The sequence below is a fragment of the Meriones unguiculatus genome, chromosome 2 (assembly GCF_030254825.1).
Source record: "Meriones unguiculatus strain TT.TT164.6M chromosome 2, Bangor_MerUng_6.1, whole genome shotgun sequence".
Classification (NCBI taxonomy): domain Eukaryota; kingdom Metazoa; phylum Chordata; class Mammalia; order Rodentia; family Muridae; genus Meriones; species Meriones unguiculatus.
The window spans coordinates 94,751,714-94,765,826 of record NC_083350.1 but is presented as its reverse complement, the minus strand read 5'-3'; the positions used below and the strand labels follow the sequence as shown (position 1 = coordinate 94,765,826).

General features: G+C 43.3%; 1 protein-coding gene across 1 annotated transcript; it reads left to right on the top strand.

The window, feature by feature from the left end:
• Positions 1 to 377: 377 nt before the first annotated feature.
• Hsp90b1 (heat shock protein 90 beta family member 1) lies at positions 378 to 13,664 on the top strand. The gene is made up of 18 exons (XM_021661169.2): positions 378 to 574; positions 1,457 to 1,559; positions 2,270 to 2,411; positions 2,849 to 2,965; positions 3,854 to 4,185; positions 7,140 to 7,251; positions 7,410 to 7,529; positions 8,351 to 8,467; positions 9,251 to 9,388; positions 9,479 to 9,556; positions 9,671 to 9,736; positions 10,326 to 10,595; positions 10,796 to 11,041; positions 11,280 to 11,416; positions 11,805 to 11,883; positions 11,977 to 12,132; positions 12,872 to 12,994; positions 13,354 to 13,664. Exons 1-18 carry the CDS (start codon positions 526 to 528, stop codon positions 13,381 to 13,383), a joined length of 2,415 nt encoding a protein of 804 aa, XP_021516844.1. The 5' UTR covers positions 378 to 525; the 3' UTR covers positions 13,384 to 13,664.
• Positions 13,665 to 14,113: the final 449 nt, after the last annotated feature.

Below are 14,113 nucleotides of genomic sequence, written 5' to 3'. Positions count from 1 at the left end.
GGGTAAAAAACGCGTTGTCTTGGCTACGGTTTCCCCTAGTCACAGAGTAAACGTTCTGTAGGAACCGGAAGTGGTTCCCGGGGACCTCTAGGAAAGGACAGACATGGTAAGTGCTTACGTTCATTGGACGGTTTTCCTCAGAGACCAAGGCTTCCCAGGCCAAGGGGTGGCCCGGTGTGTGAGGGGCCCGCGGAGCCATTTGATTGGAGGAAAGATGCTGGCCCAGCCCAATCGGAAGGAGCCACGCTTCGGGCATCGGGCACCGCACCTGGACAGTTCCGATTGGCCGGCTGCGGTCCCCCCCACGCCTCCTCATTGGGTGCAGAGAGTGCGTGGTGGGGCACGATTGGTGGGTTCGTGTTTCCCGTCCCCCGCCCGCAAGCCTTGGGGTGAAAAGCCGCCCGACCTGCGCGCGGTGTAGTGGGCGGACCGCGCTGCTGGAGGTGTGAGGAGCCTCGACTCGGGTTGGGGGGTGGAGGCGGCTCCTGCGACCGAAAAGGACTTGCGACTCGCCGGCCACTCACCATGAGGGTTCTGTGGGTGCTGGGCCTCTGCTGCGTCCTGTTGACCTTCGGTGAGTGAGCGGGCGGGCGCCCCCCCCGCCTTCCTGCGCGTCCGCTTCTCGAACGTTCTCGGGGCGTTGAGCCTGGGTGGGGGACGCCGGGGTCTGCAGAGGGTCCAGGGTCCGTCTCCTCTCCTCGAAGGAGACTCGGGTGATGAGGCTTGCCCTGGGAGCTGCGGGGAGAGGCGACTTGGCGCCGGGGCGTTTAAATGCCCTGCGGATGGAGCTGGAGCGCGCCCCGAAGTCTCGCTGGCGGGGTGCGGCCTCTCGGACTCCACTGTCGGGGGAGCCCTGCTGGGGCCCCTCTAAGGACTTTGGTCATCATTTCCGACCTTTGGCCCCCCGAGCCCGAGGACCCGCAGCCCCTGCCCCCTGATCGCGCCGGAGCGCGCCCTTTGGTTCCTGACGCTCTGCTTGCCCGCGTGGGGCCTCGGGTCGGATTCCGGTGTGGCTAAAGTGCGGTCCCTGACATGTCTTCCCTTTGGGCCGGATTTCAGTTTTCCTCTCGAGAAGTTGCACAAACCCTCTTTTTATATTCTGTCATAATTAAGGAAGGCCCAAGTTTTGGTTTGGCCAGTGTAGAGGTCTCCTGTAGCCTGTGCGCAACACGTGTGGGTGTAGATGGGGGCCTGGGTCACTGTGGCCTTGTTTCAAAGGAGCGGTGGACACAAGTGATGGATGCCTGAGTGGGTTTTTGAGCACTTATTTACATTTAAAGTTTAGTGCGCTAACTTGGCTTGACATTGGTTTTAGAAGCCAATACATCATTTTTCCATCCCTACATCTTGTATTTACCGACTTAATTTTGCTAACTTTCCCTCTTGTCCTTTGGTCTTGCTCATTGTGTGAAAGAGAGAAGGCAATGGTTTTGAGAGCGTTAACCTTTTTCCTCAGGGTTTGTCAGAGCTGATGATGAAGTCGATGTGGATGGTACTGTAGAAGAGGACTTGGGGAAAAGCAGAGAAGGCTCAAGGACAGATGACGAAGTCGTGCAGAGGTCCGTGCAGTTGAAACTATTCTGATAAGCCCTGGAAGTTAGTGGGACACCGTGGCTTTTTTTTCTTCTCCAGACATCCAGATTAAAACATTAGTCCATAATAATTGTTACTGAACGATACGAAACAATGAGAAGTTTTTAGGAGTGCCCAGTTATCTGCACACAGAACTGTCTCCCAGTTCTTAGTCTGACCCTGGGAATGACTACTGATTAAAGAAGGGAAGTTGAATGAGGTGCAAATAAGCTTAGCATCCTCAGCAGCTAAAAACAGAAAACTGCTGATGTTGCAAACTTTTGAGACCTGACAGGAGACTTCAGATTGGTTTTGTTCACTTGTAAGTTAGTAATATGAAGAACAGAACTTGTGTCTGTAACTTAAACAACAACCCGGGTTCTTCAGTGGGTGAGCAGTATTTTCAGTTTTGGCCTCAGGAATTAGTGAGAGTACTGAAGTGTTCAGTGTGAGAGCACACACGAGTTATGGCTTGGAAGCTGGGTTTGTTTTTCTGGTAATTTTAAAAACTATTTCCAACTGAGTGCTAAATATAGCTCTTTACTGTGATAAGAATGAACCGGTATGTTAATGGTATTTTACAAATACATTTTTACTGTTTTACCTTTTTAACAAGATGGTTTGCAGAGGCCAGTCTTAGAAAAATGGCTAACAGACTTAGAAAAGTGAAACTGAGTATCTAATTTGATTTCCTTAGAGAGGAAGAAGCTATTCAGTTGGATGGGTTAAATGCATCACAGATAAGAGAACTTAGAGAAAAATCTGAAAAGTTTGCTTTCCAAGCTGAAGTTAACAGGATGATGAAACTTATCATCAACTCTCTGTATAAAAATAAAGAGGTAAGTGTCATGCAGTTTGTATCCCTGTGGTAGCATCTGTATCCTTTCATGGCAGATTATGAAGAGTTGAGAGCATAGTAGTTGGGAAGTTTAAATTCCCAGTATGAGTGGGTATTTTATTAAATGAGAATCGCTGTCGGTATATATTGGGGAGTAAGGGAGTAGACATTTTCCCAGGCCTGCTGACTGAGGTGCAGTCGCACAGACTGGACTAAAGATGGAGAGTAGTAGTCATGCTCTCAACAATGCAGACATTCCTTGTAGTTGCCACTGAGCTTTTATAAAGAGCCACACCTTTTTTATGAAGAGAGTAAGCCATCCCTTACACCATTAAAAAGCTTGGTTCTGAGGAGAAGTGAGAAGAGTTATGCATAAGAACCACTGTCTTACTGTATCTGGATGTTATTCCCAAGGAATTAAATCTGGCTTCTTCTTAGATTTTCCTAAGAGAACTGATTTCCAATGCTTCTGATGCTTTGGACAAGATCAGGCTCATTTCACTAACTGATGAGAATGCACTTGCTGGAAATGAAGAGTTAACAGTGAAGATTAAGGTAAGTTTAAAATAGCTGTTTCCTTTTTAAAGGCTACTAAAGCTAGGCACTCACATCAGATAGGTCCAGTAGATTATTCTGGTGTGAAAAGTAACTTCCTACCTGGTTGGGGCATTTCTGTGATCCCATCACTTGAGAAGGCAGAGGCAGGTGGAGTTCTGTGTGTTCGAGGCCAGCCTGGTCCATGACAGCCAAGGCTACACAGAGAAACCCTGTCTCAAAGACCAAAAGAAAAGTAATTTCCTACTCACAGTGGGTTTGCATGAAAGTCCTCAGAGTGAGTCAAATCTGACGTTGCCCATTTTATTAGGTTTATTGGAACACAGTTATACCTAGTTTTATTCTATAAATGCTTTTGTCTACAATGACAGTATTTATGGCTCCTAAAACCAAAAAAGTAGATATTACCTGGCCCTTGAGGAAAATTTAGCCAAGTCCTGGGCATAACTGATTCCACAGGCTCACTGAGCAGCCATCTGGAGTATCTCTGGTTGCCATGGTATAAAGGGTCGCATACCAATTAAAAGGCTTAGCCTGAAAGTCACACCCTCAACTCCCACTTGGCAACCTCACTGGGCAGAAATGATCATGTGGTCTGTGGATGCATGCACAGTCCTACCAGGCTCCTGGAGACGGCCAGGACTATTTCGTGTTCCCAAAATAAGAAATAATTGAAGCTTAGTCATTTTAATTTCTGTGAAATAAGAGTTCATTTAGGAGTTTTGTTGGCATTATCTTTCATTAAGATGTGCTTTTGAAAAATACCATAAAATAGACTACAGACTAGTATATCTATCTAAACCTGATGTGGCCCAAGCTGGTAATTTCTCCATTTATTAATGTAAATGTTAAGAAGGCCTAACTGTCTGGTTCTTGTCTTGCTTTTAGTGTGACAAAGAGAAAAATCTTCTGCATGTCACAGACACTGGTGTAGGAATGACCAGAGAGGAGTTGGTGAAAAACCTTGGTACCATAGCCAAATCTGGAACAAGCGAGTTTTTAAACAAAATGACAGAGGCACAAGAAGATGGTCAGTCAACTTCTGAACTGATTGGCCAGTTTGGTGTCGGTTTTTATTCTGCCTTCCTTGTAGCAGATAAGGTCATTGTCACATCAAAGCACAACAATGATACCCAGCACATCTGGGAATCAGACTCCAATGAATTCTCTGTGATTGCTGACCCAAGAGGAAACACGCTGGGTCGTGGGACAACAATTACGTAAGTATTAGTGATTTAGACAGATTAATAGAGTGAAGAACCTGAGTCTCCAGTCCTAGCTTTTTAAGTACACGGCTTATTGTGGGCCTGACTTCCTTGTCTATTGAATGAGAAAATTGTCACACTGGAAGGCTATGCAGAGGAGCTTAGGATTGCTGTTGTACACAGAGAGCAAGTAGGAAGTGGACTCTTCTAGGGAGAAGCTGATGGGAGACCGCAGAAGAGAGGCAGCGCTGTGGGTTTTCCAGATTAGAGGAGGCCACTGAGGTGTGCAGAGAAGTGTGGCTAGGAGGAAGGCCCAGTATGTGCATGGGTTTAAAGGGCTGCCTCACAGCTGGCTGCAGTTGCTGACAGCAGCTCTGCTTCTCTGTTAAAGAGTCCTGAAGGTGATGCGGGCAGGGGCCTGGAAGGAGACTGAGTGACCATTAGAAATAGCCATAATTTGTAATGAGTGGTAATGTGTTGGGGTGTCGAAGAGGACAGGTAAATGTAAAACATGCTAGATGTTCATGTACCAAGAGACTGGCAAGATTATCTGGGTGATAACTCCACGATTATTCTCAGAGCCTGACATTTGACTGGCAGATACATCAGAACAGTTTCATAGAATGGGTGGTTGGGTTGTAAAGTAGATGAAACAGTAGAACAGGTCTGCTTTCCCTTGGATAAGGTTTTCTTTTTAACCACTGAGGCATCTCTCCAGCCCCAGTGCAGCATCACTGCCTGGGATTGGTTCCAGGAACCCTGCATATATCCAAACCCATAGATCAAGAGTCGCTAGTGTAACAAGCATTGTATTTGCAAAGAACCTATACACCCTCCCCTGTTCTAAACCACTTCTTGGCTACTCATAATTTTAGTGCAGTCTAAGTGCTACGTAAGTGGCTATTACTGTATTGTTCAAGGAACAGAAACAAGAAGAGGGGTCTGTACAGCATCAGTGCAGAGACCATGCATAACCCACAGGCCTGACTAGGGCAGGTCAGCAGTACTGTGACAGTTTGAGCTTGTGCTTGGTTGCCTCTCTTGGGGCAGGACCCACGGTATGAAAGGCTAACTGTTCTTTGCCTTGCTTCGCTTGGGTTCATGTCTCAGCCTACCGACTGTCTTTGCATTGTATAAGTTAGCAGTAATCTCTTCCCAAGTCCAGTTGATTTTTGGGGAGATTTAACTACTATTGCTCCCAGCACATGTTTTATTTGTTTTTGTTTTCTTGAGTTTCTTCATGTTTTCTATAGAAATTTGCTTTCCTGCTGCCCTCTAGTTTTCTCAGTACTTCTGTAGCATGTATATTTGTGGGGGGGGGAGGTTGAGACAAGGTTTATTTGTGTAGTCATGGCTATCTTGAAACTCACTTTGTAAATTAGTCAGGCCTCCACTCAGAGATCTGCCTGTCTCTGCCTCACAAGTGCTAGACTTAAAGGTATACGCCACCATGCCTGGTATAATTTTTCTTTACCTATTTTCTAGATGTTGATAATCTCATCTGAAAAGTTAAGTTCTAGCCCTTTTCTCAGTATTTATATGTTCTCCATACAGTCTTCCTGCTGGCTTCAGGTCCCTTCTCTGTTTCTTAGATATTTTTAGGCTGGGTCACAAGTCAGCAAAGCTTTCTTACTGGACCAACTAATAATTACTTCAGCTTTTCAATGTTTAGTCTATCGAATGCTATTAATCTGTTTTGACTTTAAAATAGCCATAAATAATAAGTGAGAGTATATCCAAATAAAAATAAACCATGACTAGCTATTACTAGTGGGTTCTGTGCTCATGAGTCTTGGTTGCCTCTTATTGTGGGTTGGGTGATCAAAAGACAGTGTGTAGAAATCTGTTAATCTGTTCTCTCCTGCTGTGTGGCTCCCAAGGATAGAACTCTGGTCTTCAGGCTTGTTTGCCTTTCAAATTAATGGTTAATACTTCCACTTAAGTTTGCTAACCAGCAGTTTCCGGTGCTTCCATAACTCCATAGTACCAAGAACAACCAAAGATCTTCTGAGCTTGAAAGCGTATACCAGATCCTGTTTTTGTAGCAGGAGCATCTAAATTGTGGGCTTCTCTGTAGCCCTGGCTTGTCTTGAACTTTGAAATCTGCCTTTGCCCAAGTGCTGGGCTTAAAGGCCTGTGTGACACTTGGTGAGGCTTTTGCCTTTTGCTTTTTGCTGTGTTTGCAGAGTCTACCTTGACATGTTTTTGACATGTGGGGTAGGGTAAGAAAAATAGGCATTGCTAAGCCAGCACTGCCTCCAGAAGAGCTTTATAATGCCCTTGTGCGGTGTGGCTGCCACAGTCGTGTGTGTGTGTGTGTTGAGTACTCAGGGTATATATGGCATTGCAGCTGTTGAACTGAAAACTTAAACTCTCTGGGAGGGGGCTTGTGCAATCATGTTTGCAGGTGGAACCTTTTTCTGTTTTTAAGACAGGGTTGCACTGGGGCTTGATTAAGATAGTCTGGCTGGCCAGCGAGCTCCAGGGATCCAGCTCTGGGATGATGAGTGCACACCTTCATGTCCAGCTCTTTATGTGGGTGCTGGGGATTACAGTGAGGTCTTTGCTTGCACAGCAGGGGCTGTACTAAATGAGCTGTCTCACCTGAACTTTACCTTTTGTTTAAGTCTTCAATGGTTTGATTGTTAGAACAACAGTGTAAAACTATGAAAGTGAAGGTATTTTTTTCTCTAGAATGTTTCGCTGCTTTCTCACCTTGAGAAATAAAAACACCCAATATAATCAGATTGGTATTTTCTACTCGAAAGACTTGTCTACTTGAGGGACTACAATAAAGAGCATCTCCTTCCCAGCCTGTGTTGTGGGTTTAGCTCACGGCTTTCTGACGGAGGCAAATGTCTGTGAGTGTCAAGTGTTAGAGAACTGCTGGCTGTTATTACCAAAGTGTTTGAAAAGAAGTTGCACCCCAGTTGAGTATGCTTTCTGTAAGTGGCTTGTTCTCCTTTCAGTCTGGTTTTAAAAGAAGAAGCATCTGATTACCTTGAATTGGATACAATTAAAAACCTCGTCAGGAAGTATTCTCAGTTCATCAATTTTCCCATCTATGTGTGGAGTAGCAAGGTGAGTCTGCAGATTAAAGTTCATGTGTAACCATGGCAGGTACTGAAGTGTCAGTAGAAGGGGATGGTGTCAGGTTTGTTATCTGTTACCTTGTTATCTGTAGACAATCAGGATTAAACAAACAAGCTTAACGGTAATTATAATTTCTTTGTCAACAGACTGAGACTGTTGAGGAGCCCTTGGAAGAAGAAGAAACAGCAAAAGAAGAGAAAGAAGAATCTGATGATGAAGCTGCAGTAGAAGAGGAGGAGGAAGAAAAGAAACCAAAAACTAAGAAAGTAAGCCTGGTTTCTGTACTGTAACACTAGGATCTGTGAAAGTAAAGTGCCTGTCCACAAGTACAGGTTAAAGAAACTTCATTCTTTATAGATAATTATTTATTATTATGTGTGTGAGTGTTTTGCCTGCATGAATATTTGTGCACCACTTCATGCTTGGTACCCATAGAGGCCAGAAGATGGTATTGGGTCCTGTGGAACTGGAGTTGAGAGGGTTGTGAGCTACCATGTGGATGCTGGGAATCCAACCACCAATCAGTGAATGCTCTTGACCACTGATCGATCTCTCCAGCCCTAGAAGCTTCATTCTGGGTTGGGATGTGGGGGCGTTGTGTATGTTTGGGCTCTGTGTTATCCAGGACTACTTTACCAAATTTTTGTTTTTTTTTTAAACCCTTCTGACATCTTATATTGTTTGCTTTATGTATTCTGAACTTTAAGAACCTGGAAGCTTTCTATATCCTTTTTAACATATTGGAATCAATTATAAGATAATTTCCATTACTGATTTAGACAATAGAGTGAAGTATTGTTGAAAATTGCTGTTTGTGATACTATCTACTTCTTTTTTATGTTAAATTCTGGCTTTAAATATAAGTGAAAGATTTTGCTTTCAGTCTATAATCCCAGCACCTGAGAGACTGAGGCAAGAGGTTCTTGGTTTGAGGCCAGACTGGGCTACACAGCAGAACTGAACTCTAATAAAAATATTCATCCTTGCTTTTAAACATGCTTGCTAGTGGGACCCATATTAAAATATGAGCACTTGGTAGGTTAACCATTGAGTACTAAAAGAAACTTACCAAGTATCTTAACTTTAGGTTGAAAAAACTGTGTGGGACTGGGAACTGATGAATGATATCAAACCAATATGGCAGAGACCATCCAAAGAAGTAGAAGAAGATGAATACAAAGCTTTCTACAAATCATTTTCAAAGGTAAATTCTATGTAAGAGCTCTGGGTTTTGGGTTATTAGTGAATTGCATACAATTATCAGCCATGTTGTTTAAATATGGTCTGTGACTATAAATAAGATTGTCCATTCCCATTTTCCCCAATACAACGATTCAAAAAATTTTATAACAACCACGTGTCTATTGCAGGAGTGATATGTCAAATTGAAATTTGTTTTCCTGATTTAAGTTAGCAAAATCACATTGAAATTTCACATGGACCTCAGAGACTGTTGTCACATTACACACATACTCATACATACATAGGCATTTGGTTTCCATCATGAAACAAGACATGTTATTAAATGGCCCTTAATGTGATCTTGAAAGGGTTCACTTACATCTGACATTGTAAATCATCTATTTAAGATATTACTGAATCAGTATTTCTCTGGCACTTTGTGTTTTTGTTTTTCCTTTTCTTTTCCTGATCCCTTATTTTGACTCCTAAGAATAGAAAACTAGAGTTAAACTTGATTCTAGTACTGTTTCCCTAAGCAGGATCTTACACAGATAGGGTGTGTTGAAAAACTTTGCATGACATGGTGTCACTATCCTCAGATAGTGCTGTCACTGGCAGTTGTTGTCAAAAACAACCTTACCTAGTCAGTTAGAATTAGTCATTTCTTCTTGGTACTTCCTCCAACACCTTTTTTTAATTTTGTAAGGAGCCATCTTTGTTAAATGCTTGTAGCAGTAATGAGTGCTAAGCCTTTGTACTGCTTTTTCCTATGACTTGAATAATCAAATCAAGGTACTTTCCACAGGAGAGTGATGATCCCATGGCTTATATCCACTTTACTGCAGAAGGGGAAGTTACCTTCAAGTCAATTTTATTTGTGCCCACATCCGCTCCTCGTGGTCTGTTTGATGAATATGGATCTAAGAAGAGTGATTATATTAAGGTAGGCAGGCTTCTTCAGTGTTATTGTAAACTACGTTTAAGATTTAGAGGTGTGATATCCAGAAGGTGACTCTGTTTTGGTTCCCATTAGCTGTATGTGCGCCGAGTATTCATCACAGATGACTTCCATGACATGATGCCCAAGTACCTTAATTTTGTCAAAGGTGTGGTAAGTATCTAAAGATTAGGTGCATGGGTGTTAGAGTGGGTGGGGTCTAGCAGTGTTGGATTTTTTTTGTATAAACTTGTTTATATTGCTCAGTAAGCATTTTGCTGTCTACAGGTGGATTCAGATGACCTCCCCCTCAATGTTTCCCGTGAGACTCTTCAGCAACATAAATTGCTCAAGGTGAGGATTTCTAGTCAGACGCTCTGCCCACTGGTTGGAGCTGGGGTGGGTTCAGTAAACAAAGCAACTAGATGTTGTGGCGGGACTGGTCTTTGACTATTTAGAAGAACTTCTACCAGACACATCAGTGCATGCCTATAATCTCAGCAGCTTGAAGGAAAAAGCAGCAGGAACACGAGGTCATGCTAGTTTAAGCCAGGGTCTGTTAGCAGTTAGTAATTTACATGAGCTCTTCTTAATGGGAGGGACTTCTTAAGTAGGGTTTGGTGGGGCTCAGACAGGAGTCCCTACAGCAGCCAGGCTCAGTGGAACTCAGGGAGGCAGAGGCAGTCAGATCATTGTGGGTTTAAGGCCACCCTGGTCTGCAAAGTGAGTCTACGCCAAGGCTACACCGAAACTCTGTCTAAACAGAAAAACACCTTGTCTTTAATTCTAACTCAATCTGGTGTGAGAGTGCCCCTGTTGTTTCCTGTCCCTTGATCATTGGTAGTGATATGACATTGTGCTGTCTCAGTTGTTGCTGTCCTGATCTCTTACATGTGCAAAGGTTTGAGATAAAACTTTCCTAACCAGATTCCATTTTCTTTAGGTGATTAGGAAGAAGCTTGTCCGAAAAACTCTGGACATGATCAAGAAGATTGCTGATGAGAAATACAATGATACTTTCTGGAAAGAATTTGGCACCAATATCAAGCTTGGTGTGATTGAAGACCACTCGAATCGAACACGGCTTGCTAAACTTCTTAGGTTCCAGTCTTCTCACCATGCAACTGACATTACTAGTTTAGACCAGTATGTGGAAAGAATGAAGGAGAAGCAGGACAAAATCTACTTCATGGCTGGCTCAAGCAGAAAAGAGGTGAGCTGAGATGCATGCAGCTGCTGGGGTGTGTTGCCAGTGCTAGAGAGAGCAAAGTTAATTGTGTAGCTGAGTAGTTAGGCAGCCACTGGAGGACATTTACTTCAAGTCCTTGTTCACATGGGGTTGTAAATGCTGAGGAGACACAGCTAATGTGCCGAGGCAGAACGTGAAAACACACACTATCTTTAATATTGTAGGCTGAATCCTCTCCGTTTGTTGAGAGACTTCTGAAGAAGGGCTATGAAGTTATTTACCTCACAGAACCTGTAGATGAATACTGCATCCAGGCCCTCCCTGAGTTTGATGGGAAAAGGTTCCAAAATGTTGCCAAAGAAGGAGTGAAGTTTGATGAGAGTGAGAAAACCAAGGAAAATCGGGAAGCAACAGAGAAGGAATTTGAGCCTCTGCTCAACTGGATGAAGGATAAGGCCCTGAAGGACAAGGTATTGTGTACTTTAGTATAAGACCTAAGACTTAATGCCATTAAATACAGGGTGGAGTGAGCCTGCCTGAAACGTACAGAAATTTCCTTTTGTTATAATACTGACATTAATGATTTTACACTAAGTTTTTAGGGCTTAAATTTAAATTTATAACTGGAAAAGCAGATTATAATCTGGAGTGGTGAATGGCATTGCTCACCTGCTGGTGGTCCTCACTGTGCCTGTTTCTCATCCTAAGATTGAAAAGGCTGTGGTGTCGCAGCGCCTCACAGAGTCTCCCTGTGCCCTTGTGGCCAGCCAGTATGGATGGTCTGGCAACATGGAGAGGATCATGAAAGCACAGGCCTACCAAACGGGCAAGGACATCTCTACAAAGTAAGTAACTGGGAATGTCACTACTAAGGTGCCAGCTCTAACATGGTAATGCCCTTTAAACAAGGAGATTTTTAGGGACCCACACTGATGAAGGCATAATGGAGATTGTATACTTAAACTACACTCATAACTATGTGACTCGTTGGTACGGTTAAGGTATTAAGGGGATGAACAGGACATTTACCCAACAGAATTGGTTGCTTGGACTATCATTAAATAGCTCCCTTTATTTCATTTTTATTTATTCATATTTATTTCACTATGGTCACTCCCTATCAGAGGAAACAATAGGATTTTTTTTTTTTTTCTGAAATTAAAGCAAGAATATATTAGGCATGTAGACCCTAAAATTGGTGTGTTAACTAATGCTCATTTTGTTCTTAAACAGTTACTATGCCAGTCAGAAGAAAACATTTGAAATTAACCCTAGACATCCACTGATCAGAGACATGCTTCGACGGGTTAAGGTGAATGATGATGGAGCTACTCTCTTGTTTTTTTTAAACCGCAGTGCTTTGTAACTGTTAATACTAATATTAATCAAATGTTCCTTCTCTCAGGAAGATGAAGATGACAAGACTGTCTTGGATCTTGCAGTGGTTTTGTTTGAAACAGCAACACTTCGGTCAGGTTATCTTTTACCAGACACCAAGGCTTATGGAGATAGAATAGAAAGAATGCTTCGCCTGAGTTTAAACATTGACCCTGAAGCACAGGTATGTGTGTGCCCTTGGCTTTCTGTTAAGTGATACTGCTTTACAAGTTTGCCTAGTTTTTACTCTTAGAAATAACTTACTCCATCTTTAGAGTGATAATGGCACCTATAAAATTAATGAGAAACCCACTCCCCCACATACACACAGGGTTTCTCTGTGTAGCTTTGACGGTCCTGGAACTCACTCTGTGGACCAGGCTGGCCTCAAACTCACAGAGTTCCACCTGCCTTTCCCTCCTGAAATTAAAGGTGTGTGAGTTTATTCATTTTATATGCCAATTGTAGCCCCCTTCCTCATTCCTTCCAGTCCCACCTACCCTCTCTCTTCACCTCATCCCCTTCCCCTAGTCACTGAAAGGGGGAGTTCTCCCTCGCCATTTGACCCTTATTAAGTCTTATCAGGACTGCCTGGGTCCTCTTCCTCTGTGGCCTGGCAAGGCTGCACAGCCAAGGGGAAGTGATCAAAGACCAGGCAGCTGAGTTCATGAGAGAGGCAGCCCCTGCTCCCTTTACTCAGAGACCCACATGGAGACTGAGCTGGGGTCTAGGTCCTCTGTCCATGGTCCTTGATGCATCAGTCTCTGCAGGGCCCCCAGGGCTCAGATTTTTTACCTTTGCCTCTTTTGATAGCTTCCCTGTTAAGACAGATTTGCTGCAGTTAATGTGAAAACAACCATTATGATCTTAAACATGCAAAACGAATGGAAGGCATTTACAGGTTCATGGATGTTGTCTTATAGGTAGAAGAAGAACCAGAAGAAGAGCCTGAAGACACAACAGAAGACACAGAGGACACGGAGCAGGAAGAGGAAGAGGTGGACGCGGGGACAGAAGAAGAAGAAGAAGAACAGCAAACAGCCAAGGTCTGAGAGAGGGTTGGGCAGATGGGGCTGCAGGAGGCCGGCAAGTGGATCTAATGACAGCTAGTCACAAGGAATAAGTCCACGGACGAGTGGGCTTCTGATACCAGGCTCAGACGTGGCTGTCTCTAGGTAGTCCTGCCTTGCTTTTGCCTCCCTCATGCTAGGATTAAAGATGCGAACTGCTATGCCTGGCCAACATTAGGTAGTTTTTAAGCTTTGACTATATTTAAGCACTGATCTTGTTGGTAGGTTCTGTATTTTGCCAACAAGCAAGTACAAACAAAATAGTAGAAACAGTTTGAAAGTGAGCCTTTCTGAAAGGCAGTTTGTAATGTCTTCTGATTTTTATGTTTTCACAGGAACCTATAACAGAAAAAGATGAGTTGTAAATTGCACTCTCACCACGGATCCTGTGTGGAGAGGGAATATGAAATTTTAAAGTCATTTCTTTTGAGAGACTTGTTTTGGATGCTCCCCCAAGCCTCCTTCTCCCCTGCACTGTAAAATGTTGGGATTATGGGTCACAGGAAGAAGTGGGTTTTTTAGTTGAGGTTTTTGTTTTTTGTTTTGTTTTTTTAACATTCCTCCTGAATGTAAATTTGTACTATTTAACTGACTATTGGTGTAAAATCTTGTCATGTGTATAAAAATTAAAAAAAGATCCCAAATACCTACTGCCTGTTTTTCATAACAAACCAGAAATCATGTAATACCTGACTTTTTTTATTCCTTGTCTATTGGGTTTTTTTAAAAAAAGAGAAAGTAACTTAGTTTGATGTTTTGTGTGTTTTTCAGATCATGTTTGTTTTTTGTTGTTGTTGTTGTTGTTGTTTTGTTTTATTTTATTAACTCTGTATCCCACTCTCTCATTTCCTCTCAATCCCACCCTCCCTCCCTCATCTCCTCCCTGCCCCTTTCCAAGTCCACTGATTGGAGAGGACCTCCCCCCCTTTCATCTGACCCTGTTTTATCAGGTATCTTCAGGACTGGCTGCAATGTCCTCCTCTGTGGCCTAGCAGGACTGCCCCTCCCTTGGGGAGTGGGGAGGTTAAAGAGCCAGTCATTGAGTTCCTGTCAGAAATAGTCCCTGTTCCCCTTACTAGGGAAAAACCAATTGGT